At 45.7% G+C, this 23,522-nt stretch overlaps 1 protein-coding gene across 1 annotated transcript in view; it reads left to right on the top strand.

The window, feature by feature from the left end:
* The first annotated feature begins 8,743 nt into the window (after positions 1 to 8,743).
* MARCHF4 (membrane associated ring-CH-type finger 4) overlaps positions 8,744 to 23,522 on the top strand; it is a 105,472-nt gene continuing 90,693 nt past the window's right edge. Inside the window, exon 1 of the mRNA XM_058533463.1 lies at positions 8,744 to 9,262. Within this exon, the coding sequence (XP_058389446.1) occupies positions 8,744 to 9,262 (519 nt within the window). The remainder of the gene's footprint in view (positions 9,263 to 23,522) is intronic.

Here is a 23,522-nt window from a genome sequence, read left to right as displayed (position 1 = left end):
TTCTATAAAATGGGAAACACAGTAGTATCTAACCCATAAATTTATTGTGCAGATTAAACAAGATAAAGCATATGAAGTGCTTGGCACAGCGTCCAGCATATTATAAGTGTCCAAGAAATAGTAGACTCCCAGTCAACTCCCTGATCAGTAACCAGAGTGACATTTTAAAAACTAGAAATCCATTACTTAACCCTTCAGTGGCTTCCTACCTCACTTAGAATTAAATGCAATCTCTTTCACCATTGATACAGGACTCTACATGATATGATTCTTGTCCTTCTCTCCAATTTCATCTTCCATCACCCCTCCCCTCTTTCCTGAGCCTCCAGTCATACTGGCCTTCTCTCTGTTTGTCTAACACGCTAGATTATTTTCATTTAGAGCTCTGTGCTTGCTGACTTCTCTGACTGGAACATTCTACCTCAGATCTTTGCATTGTTAGTTCCTTTTCACCTCTTTGATCTAAATTCAGGAAGCCTTCCCTGCCCTCACCATCTATTTCCCTTCAGTCCACACATGTGCTGGTGGGTTATGCCCTATCATATTACCGTTTAGTTTCTTTACAGCACTTATCACCATATGATATTAACTCATTTTATTTGCCTGTTTATCTGTTCTCCACACTAGGATGTGAACTTTGAGAGAGCAAAGGCTTCATCTGTCTTGCTCCCTATCACCAGGTATGGTCCAGACTCCAGCGATGAATGCACAAATCTCTTCTCAGCACCTTTTCCATATCACTAGGTTGCCTCTTTTTGTTATTGATTTGGAACTTGATCTTTACTCACTCATGTCTGGAGAAGAATATCAACTCATAGCAGGGGAGTGGCCAGCCCTGCTCATGTGGTGGCTGAAACTGGAGGGTGAGGTCCTGGCTTTGAGCTATGTCTTCTAAGCCAGTGTTCTCCACCATGGAGCTCAAGTGCCACCTGTTTCAGAATCGCCCGAGGAACTAGTCAAAAACACATATCCCAAATCGCACACTAGACATACTAAGTCAGAATCTCTGGAGGTGAGAGGCCACCCAGGAATGTGAACTTTTGACTAGCACCCAAGGGTGAGCTTTAAGGCACACTTAGGCTTGAGAGCGGCTCTCCTTGGTCTTAAGTTCAGCCCACCAATTAAGCATTCCAAAATACTTTTTCCTGGTGAGCTCTCACATTTACACTTGTCTTGTGAATGATCAAACTCTCTGTCTGGGGTCAGAGTAGAGTACCTTGGGGTACAGAAAGCTTGGGCACAGTGACTGATGTTCTCAGTGCCCGGATGTACAAGTTATCAATTGCTTTGTAACAAATTACCCCAAAACCTAAGGTGCTTCTCACATTTGGGGACACTTTTCTGCTCATTAGAAACTTCTTAAGAAGGATGGGGTAGAATGACAAGAGTCAGGAGCAGAAATAGGAGAGGAAACTAAAATCCATTTCAAATGACTCCTTGTTAGTGGCTCAGTGCAAGGTTTAGATAAGGAGGAGCCTGGGATACTGGCTAAGAGGGAGTTGTAATGTTGCCCTAGATTCTCACGATCTACAATTGAAAGAGGTGTACGGCTTGGGCTAAGGATGACTACAGTGACGGTGAGGGTGGGCATAATCCATTCAGCAAATATGTATTGAGCACTACTATACGCCATCACTGACCTAGGCACATGGGATCCAAACGGACCAAAAAAAAAAATCCCTCCTCCATGGAGCTTAAATTCTAGAAGAGGAAATGGAAGGAAATGGTACTCTCATCACCCTCCCTGTCTAAAGCATTTTCTTCTCACAAGTTCTTAGTCATGAAGGACTTAGTCTCCACTAAGTCACCAGGCTCAATGAGAGATTCCCAAAACTTTATTTCCTCCAAGGTGTGCAGACAGATATCTACTCAAATGCTTACACGCAGGGAAATGGAGTCTGGTTGAGAAGTGGATGTCTCTGTGTATGTATGTTGGGGGTGGGGGCTGTGATAGTGTACAGAGGGCTTAAAATAACTACATTTATCGCACAGCTTCTATAGGTCAGAAATTCAGGCACAGCTTAGCAGGGTCCTCTGGCTCGGGCTCTTTCCGAGGCTGCAATCAGGATGTCAGCCAGGCTATAGTCATCACAAGGCTCATCTGGGGAAAGATTCTTTCCAAGTTCACTCTCCGGGTTGTTGGCAAGATTCAATTCCTCGTGAGCTGTTGGCCTTGGTTCCTTACTGATTGTTGGCTGAAGCCGACGTCAGTTCCTCACCACCTGGGCCTCTCTGTAGTGCAGTTCACAACATGGCAACTGATTTCCATCAGAGTGAGCGAGTGAGAAGAGCCAGAGAGAGAGGGAGAGCAAGATGGAAGTCACAGTCTTTTGTAAGTGACATCCCATCACTTTTGCTGTAATCTACTTATTAGAAACAAGTCACTGGGTCCAGCCCACACTCAAAAGGAGGGGATTACACAAGGGCATGAATACTAGGAGACAGGGATCATTGGGAGCCCTTTTAGAAGCTTCCTACCACACCTCAGCCTGAGTTTTGAATTATTTTTTGACATAGGATACAGAATGGCAGGCAGAAAATAACTGTGAGGGGATTCTACTCAGTACCTGGAAATTTAATTAAAAAGGTGGTGTCACATGGTAAGAAAAGCATAGGCTTTAGGTTCAGAGAGGCCTCTGTCAGAATCTGAGATGTGGCATTCACCAATTGTGTAATCTTACACTTGTATAACCTTAGACATAGTTTTTCCAAGCCTCAGTTTTCTCATCCAAAAAATGCAGAAAATACCTACCACCTAACGAGTTTTGAGGACCAAAAATCACTTGGGCAAGGCGCTTGTTAAAATTCAGATTTCCAGGTGGCTCCCCTGAAATTCTTATTTAGTAAACTTGGGGTGGCACCTAAGAATTCCTATTAACAAGTGCCCAGGGGCCAGCCCCGTGGCTTAGCAGTTAAGTGCGCGCGCTCCACTACTGGCGGCCTGGGTTCGGATCCCGGGCGCGCACCAACGCGCCGCTTCTCCGGCCATGCTGAGGCCACATCCCACATACAGCAACTAGAAGGATGTGCAACTATGACATACAACTATCTACTGGGGCTTTGGGGAAAAAAGAGGAGGAGGATTGGCAATAGACGTTAGCTCAGAGCCGGCCTTCCTCAGCAAAAAGAGGAGGATTAGCATGGATGTTAGCTCAGGGTTGATCTTCCTCACAAAATAAATAAATAAATAAATAAATAAGTGCCCAGGTGTTTCTAAGTGCATATGAAAAAGGTGTGTGGCTCAGTACGTGGTAGCTGTTAATAATTTGCATGAAAACAGTAATTCTGCAATTATTCTTGAACTACATGTTGGAAGAGAGTTAACTGTGGTATAGTGGAAAGCAAACTGTACTGAGCAATAGAAGATGTGTAAGTTCTATATCTTGTCTGACACTTACTTTGCTGGGGGATCCTAGGCGCAGAGCCACCAATCTTTCTGGACTTCTTTTTGTCAGCCTCTGTAAAATGCCTTCTAGCCTGAGTACTCTCAGTCTAGGTAAAGAAGAAACAAGAGCAGCTAGCACAGGATCCCTGTAGGGCTCCCCTGGTTGGAGAAACGAGTGTAATAGCCTCCATAATAAGTCTTTTCTGAAACTCCCCATCTCCTAATATTTCTTTCTGAAGACTACGTCTTAGAGCCTCTCATTCCTCTACTCTTCCAATTCCTATGACCCCAGCATCTCTGTATGTAATGAAACATCTCTGAAAACAACCTTGTTTAAAAGAATAAATCTATTAAGGAGCTGAGAACTTTCTGGCGTGAAATGAAAAATATTGATTGCTTCTCACCTGTTAGCAATGAAATCCCATCTAGTTAATTAACCTGCTCAGAGATAGAGTTTATTTCTGCCCTTCACCTTCAGCTCCAAATCTTTAAAACCATTAAAACAAGTACCTGGCCAATGAATAAATCTTCCCCCAGAGTGGCATTCCAGGCCTTCTGTGATCTGGCTGCAGCCTACCTTTCTGACTTGACTTCCAGCTACTTACCTTCAAGCACCTTCCACTCCAATCAAATGGAAGAACTGAAGTATCCAATGTTCCCACTGCCAGAAATAGGCTTCCTGCCTCTGAATTCTACATACATATTTTAACTCAGTTCCAATGTCACCTTTTGAAAAAGTTTTTCTGTGGCTCTGGCATCTCTACCTCCCCCACGTCTCCTAATTGCTGGCAAACTGTAAGCATTACATCCCTATTCTAAACATTCTCCAAACTTTTTGTACCTTTGTAGCATTTATTATTTTGTACTTTATATTATGATTATGTACATATTTATAGTACTAGACCCTTGAGGATGCAATTCCAACCAATTCATTTTTGCATTCTCCACATCATCCAACACAATCCCTTGCCTGTGATCGGCATTTGGTAAATATTTTTTTAATGTTTAAATGGAGACCCATTGATTTAACATTCTTTATTGTGGCTTTTACTCTTGGGGCTCACAACCACTGTTTTGTCATTAGTGTAAGGAGAATCTAACTCAGGGAGGTGCTTTTTAGGATTTACATTATATTAAAAACAGGACTCTCAAGACTTTCAGTCTTTCTGGAGACCATCCTATTGTTACTTCCCATCTTTAGCAGCTTTCTGTTTCCAGAAATCTTTGTGCTTTTGGTGGAAGTGTTGGGAAAGACAGTCTTCTTATGGATGTTGCTCCTTTCTATGACTGTATATAGGCTTCATAAGGTTTTTCCATCTTCTGCCCCAATTTACTTACATGACACAATTTGAACTAGCATTTTATGAGCACAAAACACTGAAACTCAATTTTAGGTAAAGTGGATATTCAGTCACGTCTAAGAGCACTCACATGTTTGTGTCTAGGTTGAAGGGAGAAATATGGTAGCTTCACTGAAACCAAAAGGCCACTCATTCATTCAGTGTTCATTTTCTTGATCACCCACAAGACTTTAGGTGCTGTGTTGTGTGCTGATGATACAAATGTAAATACTGGTCCCTGCCTTCAAGGAGCTCTGAGTCTTGTAAAGGGAGATGAATGTACAATGAGATCATTATTATAGATTGTGATTTGCACAATGTTAGAGGTAGACACAGGGTGATGTGGAGCACGGAGAATTTTCTTTGATAGCAGATGGATTTTTTTTAAACAAAGAAATTCTCTTTTGCAGCAAAGTGGTCATGGTGATATCAATAATATACGTATTATTTTGTAGTTATTAACAGCATCAGTGTCATCTTCAAATCACTCACCTTGGGCCAGTTCTCAGCAGCCACTCACCTTGGGCCAGGTCAAACAAGAGCCACACTGTGTTAACCAAGACCTGGACTTAGGTCCTTGCTCCTTAGCGCTTGTAGGAATGAATCATTCAAGGAGATAGCAGCAAAGGGGTAGTTTTCTTATGATTCATAGGGCTGTACTTCATGCCAATGATATTTTGGTGCAGATATTTTGCATGCTACTCTGTCTATGGCTCCAACATTTCTAAAGACTTTACCACAGCTGTGTATATGACTCATTGGGATAGCTTGTCCAAGTCTATGACCCTGGAGGTGCGTGTGTGTGTGTGTGTGTGTGTGTGTGTGTGTGTGTGTGTGAAAGAGAGAGAGACACACACACACACACACACAGAGGAGATTATGAGGAAAGGTAAGAAAACAATGCTGCAAATACTGAGTATTTGTATGGACCACTTCAAGTTTTCTTCTTTTTCTTGCCCTTCACATTTGGGGATATTTTCCTGCTCACTAACAACTCCTTGAGAAGGATAGGGTAGCATGACATGAGTCAGAAGCAGAAATAAGAGAGGAAATTAAAATCCATTTCAAATTACCTCTTGTCAGTGGCTCAGTGAAAGGCTGGAGATATTGCTTAAGATGAAGCTGTAATATTGCTGTAGATTCTTATGATTCACAGTTGAAAGAGGTCTACACTTGGACTAACGATGACCCTGGTGACAGTGAGGGTAGGCATAATCCATTCAACAAATATGCATTGAGCACCTAGATATGCCATCGCTGACCTATGCACATGGGATCTAAACGGACCCCCCTCAAATCTCTGCCCTTCAGAGCTTAAATTCTAGAAGAAATTGGCAAAAATGGTGCCAGCATCTGCCTCCCTGTTAGAAGTATTTCATTCTCATGAGTTCCTAGTCGTGAGGGACTTAGTCTCCAGCAAGTCCCAGTGTCAGTGAGAGAATTTGTCACAAAACTTTATCTCTTCCAAAGCTTACAGACTGATATCTGCTTAAAATATTTATACGAGCAGGGAAATGGACTCTGGTTGAGATGTAGAAGCCTCTGTGCTTGTGCACTGAGGGGGGAGCTGATAACGTACAGTGGGAAGAAATTCTACAGCCGTACTATCCACACTGATACTTTCTAGCTGGGGGGAAATGCACGAGTTAGTACCTGCAGGCCCCCCTCCACCCCGCATGCCTTTCTCCCTCTTCCTCCACTTTGCTCTCTCCTCCCTTCCTTCCTAAATCCCTCCCTCTACTCCTTCCTTGCCTTTCCCCTAGTCCCTCCTATCCCCTTCCCTCGCACAGTTCTCTCCTCCTCTCGCTCCCTCTCCCTCTCGCCCGTTTTCCTCGCGACCCCTTTTTCTCCTCCGTCCCTCCGCGGCGTGTGCGTCAGGCCCTCACTCGCGTGACGCGCGGGGTCTGGGTGGGAGCTGTCCACTCGCCCGGGGTGCTGAATGCAGCAGCGACGGCGGCGACAGCTGAGAGCCTTCTCCGCTCCAAGATCCTGTTTCCAGTCCTCGGACGGTCAGCTCACCGCCCCCTACCTCCCTTCCAGCACCACCCCTTTGGGAACTGAGCCAGGGGGGCAGCAGTCGAGGCGGCGGGTGCTGAGCAACCGCGGAAGACGAGACAGCACCTGGCAGCAGCCTGGAATCTGATTTGCTTCCTTTCGCCTTTGATAAGAGATATATTTATACACGGTTTTGGGGAGTCGCGAGGACCAAGCCGGAGCCAAGTGTTGGCTGCCTCCCACCTCGACCACACTGCTTCTTTCCCCCCTCCCCACCTTCAGCTGGCACAGCCAACAAGCCTTACCTCGTTGCTTCTGCGAGGAGAGGTAGCAACAGCGAGCCCAGCCAGCCAGAGGCGGCGGAGAGGAGGGAGGGGTGGGGGGTGGGGGCGCAGAGAGCCGGCAGAGGCTGCCCTTGGTGGGGGTAGCGGGGGCAGAGCTGCCGTGAAGACCCGGCAGCGGCCCTCCTCGGCCCCCACCCCTCCAGAAGCACTCTTTCCTGATTATTTGAGAACTGAGTTATTATTCTACTAGTATTATTTCATTTTTTATTACCGCCCTTCCTCACTCCCCAGCCGCCCCCACCCCTACGCCTGCCTCGCCTCTGGTTGCATGGCAGCGCTGCCCGGGCGCGGGGGCTCAGGGCTGGCCCCCCGGGAAGGAGGAGGAGGAGGAGGAGGATCATGAAGCCGGGAGTCGCGGCCGCGCCGGACGGCGAGCAGCAGCCGGAGGACGAGCCGGAGCAGCCCCCGCCCCGGAGACACCCGGACGACGACGAGCAGTCGCCGCCGCCGCCGCCACAGCAGCATCCTCGGCCGTGGGCAGATCCGGAGCAAGAGGAGGAGGGCGACAACAGCCCAGAGGAGGAACAGGAGGAGAAGGCGAGGCCACTCACCCCAGACCTGCCCTTCTCCTGGCCCTTGCCCCTCGCCCAAAGGGACCTTTGATGGAGCCAAGAGGAAGGGGCGGCCGATTTACAGACTGCCGCATGGGTGGGCTGGGGGCTGAGATCATGTAACTATTCGTTCCTCCTGTCCCCCCCTCACGCCCCTCTTCTCTACTCCTCTTCTCTGCTCCACTGCCTCCCGCCCCCCATGCACACACCCTTCCTCTAGCCAGGATCTTAATGCTCAGGAAGGAGGAGGCTCTGCAAGGGTTAAACCATCTTTTCTTTTTTTCCCCTTTCTTTCCCCCTCCCCAGTCCCGTATTTTCCCACCTTTATTCTCCTAATTGGCTTTTCCCTCTTCTGTGCAGCCCTTTGGCCACAGAGGCCAAGCACAAGCCTCTTGCCCAATTTCACCTGAATACCTTACTCCCACCCAACTGCTCTCTTCAAAGCAACTCTGGTGCTTCTAGGGGTTAATTGCCCCAGTTTTCTGCCCAGGAGAATTAAAACTTCTCCCAACCTCCTGTCTTCCCCCACTTACCACCCCCCAACCTGCTACCTGAGCGAAACTATCTTTTCTCTCTTGAACATGCTGTCCTCAATTGTTCACTGAGCTAGTTTGCCCTAAGCTTGGCTCAGCCCACTAAAAATTTGAAATATAATCTTCCCCACTCTTTTATGTAAAAGAAAGAGATTTTCCACTGCCTAGGAATTTGAGAAGAACCCAATAATCCTCTCCTGGGGAAGTTTCTAACAATTAGACCTTGATCTCAAGACCCTAACAGCCCATCCTTAACATTTTTTCTCTCTCCCTGCCCCTACTGGTGCCCCCAGGTCAAAGGCAGAAAGGAGACACTCTGAGCAAAACCTAAGGTTGGGGTAGGAGTGGGGGGAGGGGTCAAGAAAAACTTTATTTTATTGTTGTTGGACTTTCCAGGTAAGATTCAGAATCAGTGACTCACAGTTCTCAGTCCTGGGGGCAATTTATTTGCTACTTGGAGGGGGTGTAAGAAGAGCCAGTGAGAAAGCAGACTCCCCCCATAACACAGATACACTGTGGACTCCCCAAAACCATCCTATCTTCTTCTGCAAAGACTCCAGCTGCCTCTCCTGGGCTCTCTGCTTCCACTGGGCACATGCTGATGCCCCTGAGTGGGCTGCTCTGGTGGTGGTGGTGCTGCTGCTGCTGTGCCTGGTACCCCTGTGGATTGTGCACCCCGGCTCCCCAGATGTTGCGCCACCAGGGTCTCCTCAAGTGCCGCTGCCGCATGCTCTTCAATGACCTGAAGGTTTTCCTACTGCGGCGCCCCCCTCCAGCGCCCCTGCCCATGCACGGGGACCCCCAGCCCCCCGGTTTGGCGGCCAACAATAACACCCTTCCGGCTCTGGGTGCCGGGGGGTGGGCAGGCTGGAGGGGCCCTCAAGAAGGGCTGGGCAGGGAGACCCCTCCTCTGCCACCTCCACCACCTTTGCCACCTTCTGTGGAAGATGACTGGGGTGGCCCAGCCACAGAGCCACCTGCCTCGCTGCTCAGCAGTGCCTCCTCAGATGACTTCTGTAACGGGAAGGCTGAGGATCGCTACTCACTGGGCAGCAGCCTGGACAGTGGCATGAGGACCCCGCTCTGCCGCATCTGTTTCCAGGGGCCAGAACAGGTGAGACCATTTTTCCCTTCTCCTACTTCCTTGTGGTATCTCCCCAGGTCTTGCAGATTGCTGCTCACTTGCTTGCCCTGGGGAACCATCATGCTGTCTCTAGTGTGAGGACTATAAGTTTTAAGGGCTCCTCAATGATGTTTCTTGTGGTTAAGTTTGCTGCGGTGGTGTCTGGTTCCTGGTGGAGCCTGCTTGGTGGCTCAGCTGTACTCAACTTTTTGCATTTTCCTTCCAATGCTAGTGCCTTCAATTCCATCCAAAAATTCCACAATCCTCCTCAGAATAGAAGATACAGAAGTTAGAAGTGATGAAATGAAAGAACTTGGTGGTGCATTCATGCTTGTTGCCAAGATATCTTTTTTCCGATTTGTTGTTAGTGACATTTTCCCCAGCCCATCTTCAGTCCCAGATTCAAACTTCTTCCGTCTTTGAAAGAGTGTGGAGATCTTGTCCTCTTCCCCTGTTCTCATGACTGAAACCAACAGGCCTGTGCCTGCTCTTTCACTTTGAGACTACCTCCTCCTGTATTATGTTGACATCCTCAGCAGTGTGTTTTAGTCACTGAGGAGGAAATGGAGAGAGATTCTAGGTTCAAGAAGACTATACAGTTTGCTAAGACACTTCTTGACAGATTCAAGTTTTTCCTAGGTTGGAAGCGAGTACATGAGCGGGGTGAGAGTGAGTTTAAGGAATATGGAGACAGGAGTTGGGAATCTTGTCATACCTACTCCCCTTCTCAGGCCTGAAGCACATGAACTTAGAATGTCCCTTAAACTCTCCCCATCCAGCATAGGAATGCCAAGTACCTCATGAACCAGCGTCTTCCCAAGTCTGAGGGTTTTCCCTACCCCATTCATTAAGATTTTCACAGATATGCTCACCCCACCCCTTCCAGCTCCACTTCAAATCTAGTGTCTGCAATGCTGAGTAGCATGTGTACATTCTCCTAGAGTCATGAATCCTGGCAACACTCTCCAAAGAATCCCAGATAGAAAAGGCTCACCTGAAAATCTGATCTAGTTAGTGATGCTGGAGAAGGAACATTCAACTGCACCCTGGGCAAGGTTAGGCAGTCACTCAGCCACTTCTTCAGTGGCTTCCCAGAAGTGGAGAGAAGACTTCTGGGTGCTCCTTGAACAAGTGGCAGTGCAGTAGGGTGCCATACTGGGGCTCTGAGTGGCTCCGCCTCTTGCTGAGGGCTTGGTCTGTGCGAGCCAAGCTCAGCTGATATTTTCATTCATTTTTTCTTTGCTCTGAATGGGCAAAGCACTTCAGGGACACACGATGACTGGGGACACATCTTGGGCATTAGGAGGGGAGATGATGTAGATCTCAACGTGAATAAATGTCTCTGAGAGGCTGAAGCCTGGGTTCCTCTTTCTTGTGACTAGGATTGCCTGAAGTCTCAAATGAAGTTCTACCCAGAGTTGAGGACTCCTGTTAGGTGAGAAAGTTCAGGGCGCCTGCTCAGTGCTCTTCTCTTAACCGTTCTCTCCATTTCCAGTGCCAGGTCTCCAGCAGAGACACAAGGTTAAGTGGCTTGGCTGAGACCAAGAGTGATGCCTCACTGTGGTGTTCTGCTGGTTAGCATCTTGCCCCAGTTGGGAGCCTCAACTTTTACAAAAGAAAGAATTATTGAGCTTCCTAATTTCTTAAGCCATTTCTTCTTCTCCCATATGGGCTGGCTCAGGTCTGCATGTCACAGAGGCTGTTGGGAGTGTGGCTTCTGGCAAGAGCACCCTCGTCCCTAGAAAGCAGCAGGACTTGGAGCCTGTTCTGGATGATATTTCACCAGCTGTGAGAACTTCTTCAAATCACTCTATGCCTCTGGGCCCCTTTTCCAACTTCTGTGATTTACAGACACCTTTTTCTGTCCCCTCCTTTCCTTGTAAGTGTGTTGGGAAGATCCAGAAGATAATGAGTAGAAAATGCCTTGAAAGGAATTAATATATAATGGCATGTATTTAGATCATATAAAAGCAGTATTTTCTTGAAAACAAAATAAAAAGAAAGGGATGATTAGGAATATTGTGAAATACCCTCACGTGATACAGGGTCTGGTCGGAGGTCAGGAGATTTCTTTTCTTGTTCGTTATTTTTACTATGTGTCATAAATAAAGCATTGAATAAAAAAGCTAACACCAGTAAAGGAATGGGCTCTATTATTATGTGGGAGGAATAGGGGATCATGTCGGCATTAAGACTGGATCCAATCAAGCACTTCCTGCATATGATTATTGTATTTTGGGGGTCTCCTTTATCTGTGCAGGAGCCAGGAGATTTTAATGAGATCAAGTTATAGTAGTAATAAGACTAATGTGTGTTTGATGTGAGGGACACATTTTTCCACTCTTGCTCATTTTTCTTCACAGCATTTCAATGAGGAAGGGAGACAAAGGGGAGGAGATGGGGAAAACTCTCTAGAGAAGGAAGAGAGAGAGAGAGAGAGAGAGAGAGGGAGGGGCTGTCTAGCAGTTGTCCACATGTGGCCCTGAAGGGAGTGCAGACAGTCTGCAGTCTCAGTAGCTGAAAGTCTTGGTCTTTTCTCTGCCCAAACAAAAGAGCTAAACAGCTCCCCAGTCATTTGCTGCTGCTCCATAGGCTAAAAGACTGCCAAAGATAAAGACTGGTCTCTTCCTGCCAAGGGCCTGTAATGTATGTGGTGAGGGGCATCTGAAGGACTCAGCCAGTCCCACCTTTGCACATATCTATAAAGGACGTTGCATGCATTCATTCATGTGTGCATTTATTTAACAAATGTTTACTGGGCACCTACAATATGCCAGATGCTGTTCCAGGCATTGAGTGTCCAGGAGTGAACAAAACAGATGAGATCTCTGTTCTCCTGAAGCTGTCCTAGTGGAGACACAAAAATAGACAAGTAAACTAGTGGATAAACAGGGTGATTTCAGATGGTGTTGAGTGCCATGATGAAAGTAAAGAGGAAAATGAAAGTAAAATAGGAAAGAATGGAGGACTTGGAGAGGATGCAGCTATATTAGATAGAGTGATCAGGAACAGCCTTCCTAGGAATGTGTCATCTGAGCTGACACCTAAATGATGAGGAGTCAGCGATGCATGGGTCTAGGGGAAAAGCATTCCAGGTGGAGGAAACAGCAGATTCAAAGCCCTAAATGTGAACAAGCTTAGCACATTTGAGAAACAGAAGAGAGGACAGGAGGTGGGAGGGGGATGGAGTGTGAACAAATGCTTTGAGAGCCAACTTGGCTCCATGCTGGAAAGCTGGCTGAGTAGCCATTCACCTCCTCTCAGCCTTTCATTCAGGTTGGATAGGGGTCAAAGATCCATGAGAGCATGACACAAGAGCCCAGCCACCAACCCTTCACTCCATTTCTGGTTGAAGCTGCACCAGTTCTCTTCGAGGAACAGTGTACCCTGGCAGGCAAGCTGAGGTCTCCGAAGCCAGATGGCCCCAGTTTGAGGCCTGAACAAGTTGCACAGACTCTCTGTACCCCAGGTTCTTCATTTGTAAAACCAGGATAATAATGACAGCCCCCAATTCATAAGGTCATTCTGAGAATCGGATCTGTCAACATGGTTAGAGCAATGCTCTCATGGTGTTTTGTTTTTATCTCAGAGGCAAGAGAGTGCTCCCCCTGCCTCATTTAAAAGGAAAAATGTGCCTGGCTCCTGAGCTGGCAAGAAGACTGCTGTGGTTGTCGTCTGGCTGTGGTAGTAGATTGCTTCTCGTGCTCTCACAAATGCTCTAGGCACAGAGTGCTGCTCCTTTGTTTCCATCATCAAAAGTCTTCATTATGTGCCTACTTATGCCTGCTGCTCTGCTGAGCAGGGTCTGGAGACACAGGGCAGACATGGCCCTGCCCTCTGGGAGTTCTACAATCTAACCCAGACATCACAGAGGCTGACAGAGATCAAGAACACACAGTGAGTCTCAGGTGAATTACAGTAATATCGGGTACAAGAAAGAGATGCATGCTTAAAAGTGGCTAGTGTGTGGAATGCCTATTCAGTGAGACAAGTAGAGGAATTTGCTACCTTTTCTCCAATTAGTCAGAGAAGGTTTGTCTGTTTCTGCTGAAGACCAAATGAGAAGAAATGGCCTTAGGTTGAGTTTACACAGTTGGAAGCATAAGAGATGTGAGACACGCAGATACCTCTACAAAGAGGTGATAATGTCTCCTAGGCTGGGTCAGCTGTGGAGCACCTGGAGGTGGGTACAAAGATGAAATCCACGGTGACAGCAGTTGTGGGGGCATCTGTTTTGGACCCAATGGAAGGCAGGAAATGAGTCTGGAAGAGATTAACAGGCTTGGTCTGCCTCCCTTATTCTTCCTGGTTTCGCTTCCCTGGAGCTCCACATTCAGAAGGGGCGAGAGTAGTGTGGAGTATTTTAGTCAGTGTTTTGGGTTCTTGGGGAGCAAGAGAAGGGCTTTGCAGGGCTCAGGGGAATCTGGAGACCCCAAGATGCAATGAGAACCCTGGAAATGGAGATCAAGTACAGCATTTTAGGAGAGACCCAAATGGTGCATTATTTTTCCTAGCACCATGGTTCAGTTATATATTTCTTTGTGTGGTTATTTGATTAATATCTGTCTCCACAGAGAATAGAGCCATCCCTAACATTTCTGGACCCTAAGGCAGGAGTATAGATGGAGGTTCACATACCATAGGCCAAAATATTTAAAAGTAATAAATCCAGGTCACAAACTGTTAAACAAAAGGCATTTTATCCTCTTATCCTGGCAAATATACCTTCAAAACAATCTGGAAGACAGGTTTGAATTTAGAACTGTTAGATTCCTCTGAATTCTGCGCTAGCCAGATGGGGATATTTGGCCCTTGGTCTACAGGCCACTCTGATTCTCTTTCTGCTGCTGGCTCCATCCTACATCATCATGAGCCTTGGACACACATGTGTGGACATTCCAGCTGGCTTATCCAAGATTTCTTTATACCACCCCCAAATAGCTGCCCCTTGTCCCTCTCCCTTTGGGCCCGAAGAAGAGAATGGTGAAGGTTCTAGGAGCAGGCTCATGGCTGAATAGGCAGGAATTCCAGGCTCCCAGTTAATCGGAGCATGTTCTAGAAGAGGAGCGTGGCTCTTTGCCACTGCAGACTCCTCACCCTTTGGGAAGGGTGCAGCTGAAGAAGGGCCAGTGTGGGATCCTCTATAGCAAGTGACCCTCTTGCCTGTGTCTAAAGGAGGCTATGTAAAGGGACTGTGAGATCCCTGGGAGCAGTGACTTGTGTGTTTGCTCATCATTGAGTCATCAGCTCCCAATTCAGTGCCTGGCACCTGCTTCACATTCTATAAGTGTTTGTTGAATGAATGAGCCTCTAGAGCTCATCCAATGGGCAGCCCCACAGGTAGGAGAACTGGGTAAAAAAGACTACAAGGGAGGAAAACACTCACTGGCATGAAATGCTGAAAGTGTGCTGTGGAGAAGAAAGGCAGACCTATTCTGTGGGATCACAAAGGGCAGTGTCTTGGCCAGAGATGAAATCTCCAGGGAAGCCAACTTGGGTTTTGATATTAGAAAGAACTTTCTATCAAAGCTGTCCCAAGATAGTGTAGGCTGCCTTAGAAAGTGGCTCAAATATGTGACTGGGACTAGTGACCCTCAAGATCCCATCTGAGCTTGAGTGTTGGGGTTCATTCCAATGAGATTGTTTGGGAGTCCAGAGAGATTTTTATCTAAGCTGAAAGAGATGAGCCTGCATCCCTTTCCAATTCAAGAGGTCATCTCATTCCAGGATATCTAGTCCCAGTGTACACAATTCATGGCATGTAGAAATGTGTCTTCAGCAAAGATCACAAAGAGGAGTCTCTGTCCTGTGTTCATAGAAATCCCAAGTTGTTGGCAATCACGTGATCGCTGTAATCATGGATTTACACCATGCACATAATACAGTAGGAGAGCCAGCATTTCATCAACGATAGGCAACAGATGCCATCCTGGACCAAAGGATGCAGAACCATCCCAGAAAAGGGGAAGCCCAGTTACCCACTCCCTGAATCATGAGTGAGCTATTTTCATTTTCCCATCTGAGTTTTTCCACTTTAGTTTTTCAATTCCCACTTCAGCCAGTCTTGGTCCTATTTTGACTGGAAGCTCCAAGGACCCTTTTCTTGTTCAGAGTTCTCACCAGTACTCTAATTCTTTATTGGGAGATGATGAAAGGATGTTCAAACCCCATCTTCGGGTCCCTGGCTATTTCCCAGACTTAGCTATCTATTATTTCCATGCACACACATGCACATGCATACACATGAACAAAATGTGGAGTGTTTCTGCCTCACTTTCACAGACAGAATTAGGGATTGCAGGCGAGGAGACACCTGGCATCTTGACAGGTGTGGAGTGATTCTCCCCTCCATTGTCTGTGGATCCTCCGCAGAGTTTTCACTTCAGAGTAATCCTTCTTCACTTACCAGTCTGCATCTGCTTGTGGTAGGATGGCTAATTTATTGGGTGTGGCTTCTAGCTGAGCCCCCCATACAGAGAGTTACTTAATAAAGCTGATAGGGCTGGAGTGAAATATGGATTTCAAAAGAGCCTGGGAGAAGAAAGGAGAGATATTGGGAGTCAATCTCTCTTTCACTTTCTGCTCTCTTTTCCAGCTGGTATGTTGGAGAAGCCCAGCTGTGGCCTGTGAGTTGGGGGAGGGGGATAGGTTTGAGGGGGAGCGGATACTCGAAGGAGTGTGGGAATGAGCTGCTTCATGTTTGCTGGGAAGGAAGCCAAATTGGAAGCGAGCCTGGATGTAAAGGAGCTGGTGAGCGAATACTGTGTGGACCGAGCTGCACACCATCCCCCTCTCGAAATGTATCATATGTAAGATAGAGTCTATGTATGCATATTACGTATAGTACACACTTGATACCTCCCTCTGTGTATGATAAAAGTAAAAATGGGGTGCACATGGGACTGACTGAGTGATGACAAAATAAGCAAAATTGAATAAGTTACAATTTGAGTTTCCAGTAGATGCAAACTGTCAGAAAAAAGGGGGGCTCTGTCCAGCTCTGTGATCCAAGCCCACAGGGGGGACGCACGGGCCCCAGTCTTGGACCCAACTCATTGGTCTCATGAGGATTTCTCCAGGGCCCATGATCAGAGGTGTTGAGGAGGACAGATCAAATTAATTTCCTTCTTTATGGAAAGGTTACTTTGGATGTGGTTGAAGAGAATCAACATCAGTTTCTCCAAAAGAAGCCTCTTGAAGCCACCCTAGTGGCTAGCATAGGGCTCTGCATACAGCGAGGGCTCAATATTTGTTGATTCTTTCCCCTCTCTCCTGGCATATGTCATTCCAGACTAACTGCTCGCTTTGGTCCCTAGGGTACACGTGGTGGAAGGTATGTTTGCGTGTGTGTGTGTACATGTGTGCACGTGTGTGTATGTACATGTATAAACTAAAATGCCAAGCAAGAAGAGATATGGACGATCCCTTGAGACCCCTTCCACCCCATTCCACCTCCTTTTCTGACTCTATAATAATGGATAGTGATGACTCTCGTCCTAGTAATCATAGTGATGATTATCCTGGCTTGAGTTCCCTTGGCCAGGAGCAGACCTTTTCTCATTCTATTGCAGAATGATGGGAAGAACATGGGCTTTGAAGTCAGAAAGACATGGATTTAAATCCCAATTTGGGCCCTTCCCAGCTGGGTGGTCTTGGGCAGCTTATTTAACCTCTCTGGACCTACATTTCATTGTTTATAAAATGGGGATAAAATACTTGAACAGTTGTCATAAGGAGTCGAAATGGTGTGTTTAAGTTCTAGGCATATAGAAGCTGGTCATTAAACGGGGGCAGTATTTACTATCCCATTTTACTTGAGCATTAAAAATATCAAGCACTCTAAGTAAGGCTGGGCTTTGACCACAGTAACCCCCAGGCATTTTTGTGCCTGCCATCAGGGATGTACACTGAGATCCAGGGTCTCTGTTCAGCTCACGTTCTGCATCTGTACTGCCTGACTCAGCTGAACCTCCATCCTCTCCTGCCTGGGTTCCTCACTCCCAACAGAGTTGTCTTTATCTGTCTCCATCACCACTGTGTCCCTGACAGATCTTTATTAAGCAGCATTCTCTGCTTGGCAGGAACTGTGTAGAGAGACACTTTCCTGGACTCAGTCCCTAGAGGCCGGGAGCAGGCCATGCAAGCAGAGGAGGTGGCAGAGGAAACACTTGCCCAAAATGTGACAGCAAGATGTTTGCATTCAGAGTCATCTCTACACTAGTGTTTCTGAAAGCCTGGGATGGGGTGGATACCCCAGACAGACACGATGTTAAATAACATTGCTCTCTTCTCAGCTTGCTCTCATGCCTTATGACTATATCCAAGAGAAAATCTCTTTGGAGTGATAATATGTCTTTAATACCTTTCTAATGCTTATCAATCTGCTTTGAAAACAAAGAGAGAAGACTGCAGGCTCAGAGCCTTTGGACATATAGTTATCTAGCTAGAGTTTGTTAATCTTTTGTTTGCCTTTGTGTATGTCCGTTTTTTTTTAATTAATAAACTTTATTTTTTAAAGCAAGTTTAGGTTCAAAGAAAAACTGAGCTGAAACCACAGAATTCCCATATACTCATTCCTCCCCATCACCACCCCAGCCTCCCCCACCATCAACATCCTTCACTAGAGTGGTGCATTTGTTACAATCGATGAACCTACATTGACACACCATCACACAAAGTCCATAGTTTACATTGGGGTTCACTCTTGGCGTTGTACATTCTAAGGTTTTTGACACATGTATAATGACTGTATCCATCATTACAGTATCATAAAGAATAGTTTCACTGTCCTAAAAGTCTCCTGTGCTCCACCCATTCATTCCTCTGCTCCCATCCCCAAACTCCTGGCTATATAGCCTGGCCTGTCTCAGGATGTCATGTAGGTGGAATCATCTAGTGTGTAGCCTTTTCAGATTGGCCTCTTTCACTCAGTGATATGCGTTTACAGTTCCTCCATGTCTTTTCGTGCCTTGATAACTCCTTTCTTTTTAGTACTGAGTAATATTCCATTGTATGAGTGTACCATAAGCTTGTCTATTCTTTCTTTGGTAAAGGATACCAGTTCTTTATTTATGGTAGTAACAAAAAGTCTCCTTTAGAAATAAATTTATTAGAGTGAAAATGTAAGACATTTAGAGAAACATATTAAGTATGAAGAAAATAATAGTATAGATGGTACATGAATATGCTGAAAAGTGTAAGTGACTGAAGTTTGGGTAACCCTGACCTGGGCCACACACTTTACAATAGTTCTGAAACATTTGTGGGCACCAAGAAGTGCCTCAGGAAGGGGAAAATGCAGAGTCCCAGGCCATGGTCCCAGGCAGTGCCTGGAATCTGCATTTTCAACTGCTGGCTTTGACAATTCCAAAGTAGGTTGTTACATCAGGAGTACTGTGTATTAAGCAGCAGTTTGAGGAGGCAGCCAAATGGGGAGAAGAAACACCTCCACCATAGCTGAGGTTCTCAGACATACAAGGAATAGGGGTGTGGGCACTGGAGGAGGAGGGGAGAGGTAGTTGGAAGGGACAAGCCCATGTGACTGGGAAGGAAGTGACATGTGTCATTCAGGGCAGAGGCAGAAGAGATGCCTCTTATCTCTTGTCCTGCCTCAGTGACCTGAGAGCTACAAGTTTCAGATGGGATGGCCACAAGATGGAAAAGTCTAACCCACATGGGAGTGTGACAGGAGGGAGGTGCAAACTTTGATTGTGTTAAGACACTGAGATTTGGGGGTTTGTCTGTTGCCCAGCTAAGTTAATTCCCCTGGCTAATAGAGCCATCAATTCCCACTCCTGAATTATGTTCAGAGGGTATTCTTGAGCGAAGTCAAATCAGGGTCCTCCTGGGGGAACCCCAGCGTCCCAGAACAGGGCAACAGATGGTGCACGGCTCGCTCCCTCACAGCTCACTGAGTACCAACAATGAAGTGCTTCAGCTCAGAAATGACACATCACTTTTGACTGCAACTCATTGGCTGGATCTAAAAACGTGGCTCTTCCCAAGAGCAGGAGGTGTGGGAGTGTCTTCCTCCTGGGTATCTGGAAAGAGAGGAAATCCAGATACAGGTGAGCTCTAGAAGTGTCTCCCTCAATAGTACTAGTACCTCCCTTTTACGGTTGTCATGGGAGTTAAGTGAGATAACACGTGCCAAGCGTTTAGATCATTGCCTGACCCACAGTAAGCACTCAATAAATACTAGTAGTTGTTGTTGTTATTTCCTCGTTTATAAAAGGGGGAGATTGTGCTCAGGAATATCCAAGTCCCTTCTAGGACTGCTGCCCTCTTTTATGCCATATCAGGTGGAGGAGCAGTACCTGGGGTTGGTATGAATCCTATTCCTCCTTCCACCAATGGAAGAAGACTCCCAAAAGGAATGACCTTAGAACTGGATCTTAAAGACTGAATCAGTGAAAGAATTTGGAAAATAGGAAATGAAGATGGTTCCAGATGTAGGAACAATGAAAGCAAAGAATCTGAGATGCTTTTGGAGAAAATTAGCATGGTGGATAAGAACATGGGGCTTTCAGAGCCAAGCAGAACTGATGCGATGCGGTAGACGCGTGACATTGGGCAAATCACTTACAAACTTGAAATCTTAATTTCCTCCACTGTAGAATGGAAATGGTAATAATGTCTCAGACATACTATTATGAGGCTCAAATGATAGAATGTATGCAAAACTCTTGGCAAAGAGTGGGATACAAATATACAATAAATTAGCAAAGATACAGTAAACATTAGATCTTGATGGAATCTGACCTACCAGTTCTCTATTGTCTTCTTCAAACTTTCTTTGAGAATCTCTATCTTGGTGGGTGTATGACTGTGGGCTGCTGACCTCAGGAGGAGCTGCTAAGACATCATAGGAGTAGACGAAACTAAATATACCCAAGCATTGCCAGTAGGCTAAATAAAAATTATCTCACAGATATACACACTATTTTTCAAATATATATGGAGGCGATTGTGATGAACAAGATAAAAGGATCCTTTTGACACTTTAGTGTGGCATCTTGTCAATAAGTATATTCTCAGTCAACAGATACTCAGAGTACAACTATAGTTACCTGAGGGTTTGTGAAATTTTAAACATTAAAGAGGATCCACATTGAGAGACATTCTACAAAACAACTGGCCAGTACTTTTCAAAAGTGTCAAGGTCTTGAAAGATGAAGAATGATAGGGGAAATGTCTCCGATTGGAGGAGTGTAAGGAGCTATGACAACAAAATATAATGTATGATCTGGATTGGCTTCTGGACCAGATAAAGGACATTAGTGGGATAATTTACACACCTTTGAGTAAGGTGTGTAAATTAGTTAATAGTATCGTATCAATGTTAAGTTCCTGGTTTGGGTCCTTGTACTATGGTTCTATAAGATGGTAACCTTTGGGGAAGTTAGGTGAAGGATGTATGTTGCTTTTACAATTTTTTGCCTGAAATTATTTCAAATGAAAAGTTAAAAAATAAAAATAATTTAAATGAGATTGGTTTCTAATACTTGGAAAAATTGGGAGTTACTAGTATAGACGTGTGTCAATTAACAATGGAGATAGGCTCTGAGAAATGCATTGTTAGGTGATTCTGTCTTTGTGGGAACATCATAGAGTGAACTTACACAAACCCAGATGGTGTAACCTATGACACACCTAGGCTATATGGTACTAATCTTATGGGACCACCATCGTATACGCGGTCCATCGTTGACCAAAACGTCATTATGTGTTGCGTGACTGTACAGGAAAAGGAGCATGGATTTGGTGATTAGAAAAACCTAGATTAGAATCCAGGCTGTGGCACTGCCTAACTGTGTGGCTTTGGGAAAATCAATGAAATCCTTTGACCTTCAGTGTCTTCTATCTGTACCATGAAGCAAATAAAAAGAAGTATTTCATAGAATTGTTGGAAAATTTAAGCAGACAACACCGACCACAGCGCATGAAGGGGGCTCTTGAAAAAGATTAGCTATCTTTCTGGTCTCTCTTTCCCCCTTGGTCTAAAGAGGATGATAAACGTGACTTACACATTTCCCCAGGTATAAGTATTGTGTGCTAAGTGCTTTGAGATTGACAAGGTGACACCTGAGCAGTGAAAAGCATTGAGTGGGCAGGAAAGTTTTCCCAACATGGGATCTTAAGCATATGAACAGAGTTAATAATCAGCAGCATAAATAGAGTTGGCCATTATTCAGTATTCTTTAACGCTTCCTAACCTAACACCTCAAAAGGAGTGCTTTGGCACATTGAGTGAGTGTGGGTTGTATATTTTGATTCATCCTGTGGCGATCCCTCCAGGAGCCGCAGATTTAAGCCTCCGTGGAGCAATGTGCCACTTTAGAAAGAAAAGCTTTCTAGTGCTGGGGCACTAAGCACGTTCTCCAACGTGTTTAGAAAACAACTACCCAAACTAGACAGCTGCAGGTGAATGAGAGCAGGTGTGCGTGGGAGAGGAGGGGTCTACTTCTGTTGTGTGCATGTCTGTGGATGGGAGTGAGCGAGAAGCCTAAGGGAGCGAGGGAGTGGACGTGCGTCTGCAAGTGGAATACAACTATGTAATACAGAAGAAAAAGGCACTTGAGGGGGTTGATCCATTCGGCTGCTGCTACCTTTCGGGCATCTTTGTTCCAGAGAGCGCCCAGAGGGTCTGGTCTTTGCAAAGTCAGTGCTGACATTTTATGAAATACTCGCTGCCTTGTTTCTTGCTTCTGACATCCGTTAAGTGTTTGCTTGCAAAGAAAGAAAATTAGTTCAGAACTTTGGAGGACTATATGATATGATTTCAAAGATTCTCTCCCTCCTCCCAAAAAAACACAGAGAGAGGTTCCTCATGCTTTAAATTAATTTTCATCCTTCCTATGAAAGCAATTCAAGTAAAAAAGTGTTTATTTGACATGATGGCTGAAATTTGATTCAAAATAATCCATTGACTATAGATGAAACAAGACTGGTCGTGTGTTGATAAATGCTGATAAATTGGGTGATGGATACGTGGTTCATTCTACTATTCTCTCTAATTTTATATGTGTTTGAAATTTTCCATAGTAAAAAGGTATGGCATATTGTTTAGTTAATAAACATGTTCTAAAAAGACAATTATTAAACGGGTTTTATAAAAGAGGAGATGGAGCTAGTAAAGGGTGGACAAAATAGCTTTAGGCACAATTATGCTAAGGACCAGAGTCAAAGACAGATAGGACCTGAGTGCATCCCACCGGGTACTTCATCATTCTTGCCCAATGAGGGGAATAAATTTGATGACGTTTTAAGGGATCTTGCATCCCCAGAGGTCAGGATGTAAAGATGAAATGTCCTGTCACCCATTTCCTTTCTGGTCTGCCTGGTCTGATGGCAACAAAAGTCTCAAGGTGACCATTCACTCAGCAGGCAATGAGTGAACACAACTGGGTGCCAGGCCCTGGGAATGCGGAGATAAGATGGGGATCTCAGAGTCCACTGCAGGAGACTGGTGTGCTAAGAAGCATCCACAAGACAACATGATGAGTGCTTTGGACCAGGGCTACATCCGTTGTGCTGAAAGACCACACAAGAGGGATGACTTGTAATGCCTGGGAGAGCTGGAGAAGGATCACGAGAGAAGCTAATCTTTGAGTGGCCAAGTAGATGAGAAGGAGGAAGTCTCCAAGTGGAAGTATGTGGCAAAGTATGGCAATATGAGATCTACGCTTACTCTCCTCAACACAAACATATTCCTTTCCACTCAGCCTAATCATCTCTCCCTCTCATTGCTTTTCAAAATGCCCTGCTATGCTTTAGGACCCAGTATAGCTTTCTTCAGAGAGCTGGGTGGATTAGAGTGGGGGCAGGGTGCAGAGCAGGGAGGGGTGCCTTTACTTCTCTCTAGCAATTACTCCTCTCAACGCCGGCCTCTCTGGGTGTGGTCCTAGTTGCCTGTCTGTTATAGGAGCCTCGTGGTCTGGTTGTAATAGTAACTCCACAAAAACTCTCTTGGTTGGTTGAATTGAGTTTTTTTCTGGAAGATTCAGGAGGGCCTGGAAGGATCCTTGTGGGTCCAGGAGCTTCCTTATCTACCAACACATGCAGAGGCACTAGCTCATATTCCTGTAATAGGGAGGGAAGAGCAGACATTATTTTCCTAATTTTTAGAAGTGAGAATCCAAGATCCAGAGAGGTGAAGTGATCTTCTCAAGATGGAAGGCAACTTGCTGAGCTGGAGTCTCCTCTTGTCAGACTTGGAAATACCAGTGAATGTCTTACGGGGGAAGACATG

Source organism: Diceros bicornis, chromosome 37, assembly GCF_020826845.1.
Source record: "Diceros bicornis minor isolate mBicDic1 chromosome 37, mDicBic1.mat.cur, whole genome shotgun sequence".
NCBI lineage: Eukaryota > Metazoa > Chordata > Mammalia > Perissodactyla > Rhinocerotidae > Diceros > Diceros bicornis.
The sequence above is the reverse complement of the archived record's forward strand: the minus strand, read 5'-3'. Positions and strand labels throughout refer to the sequence as shown.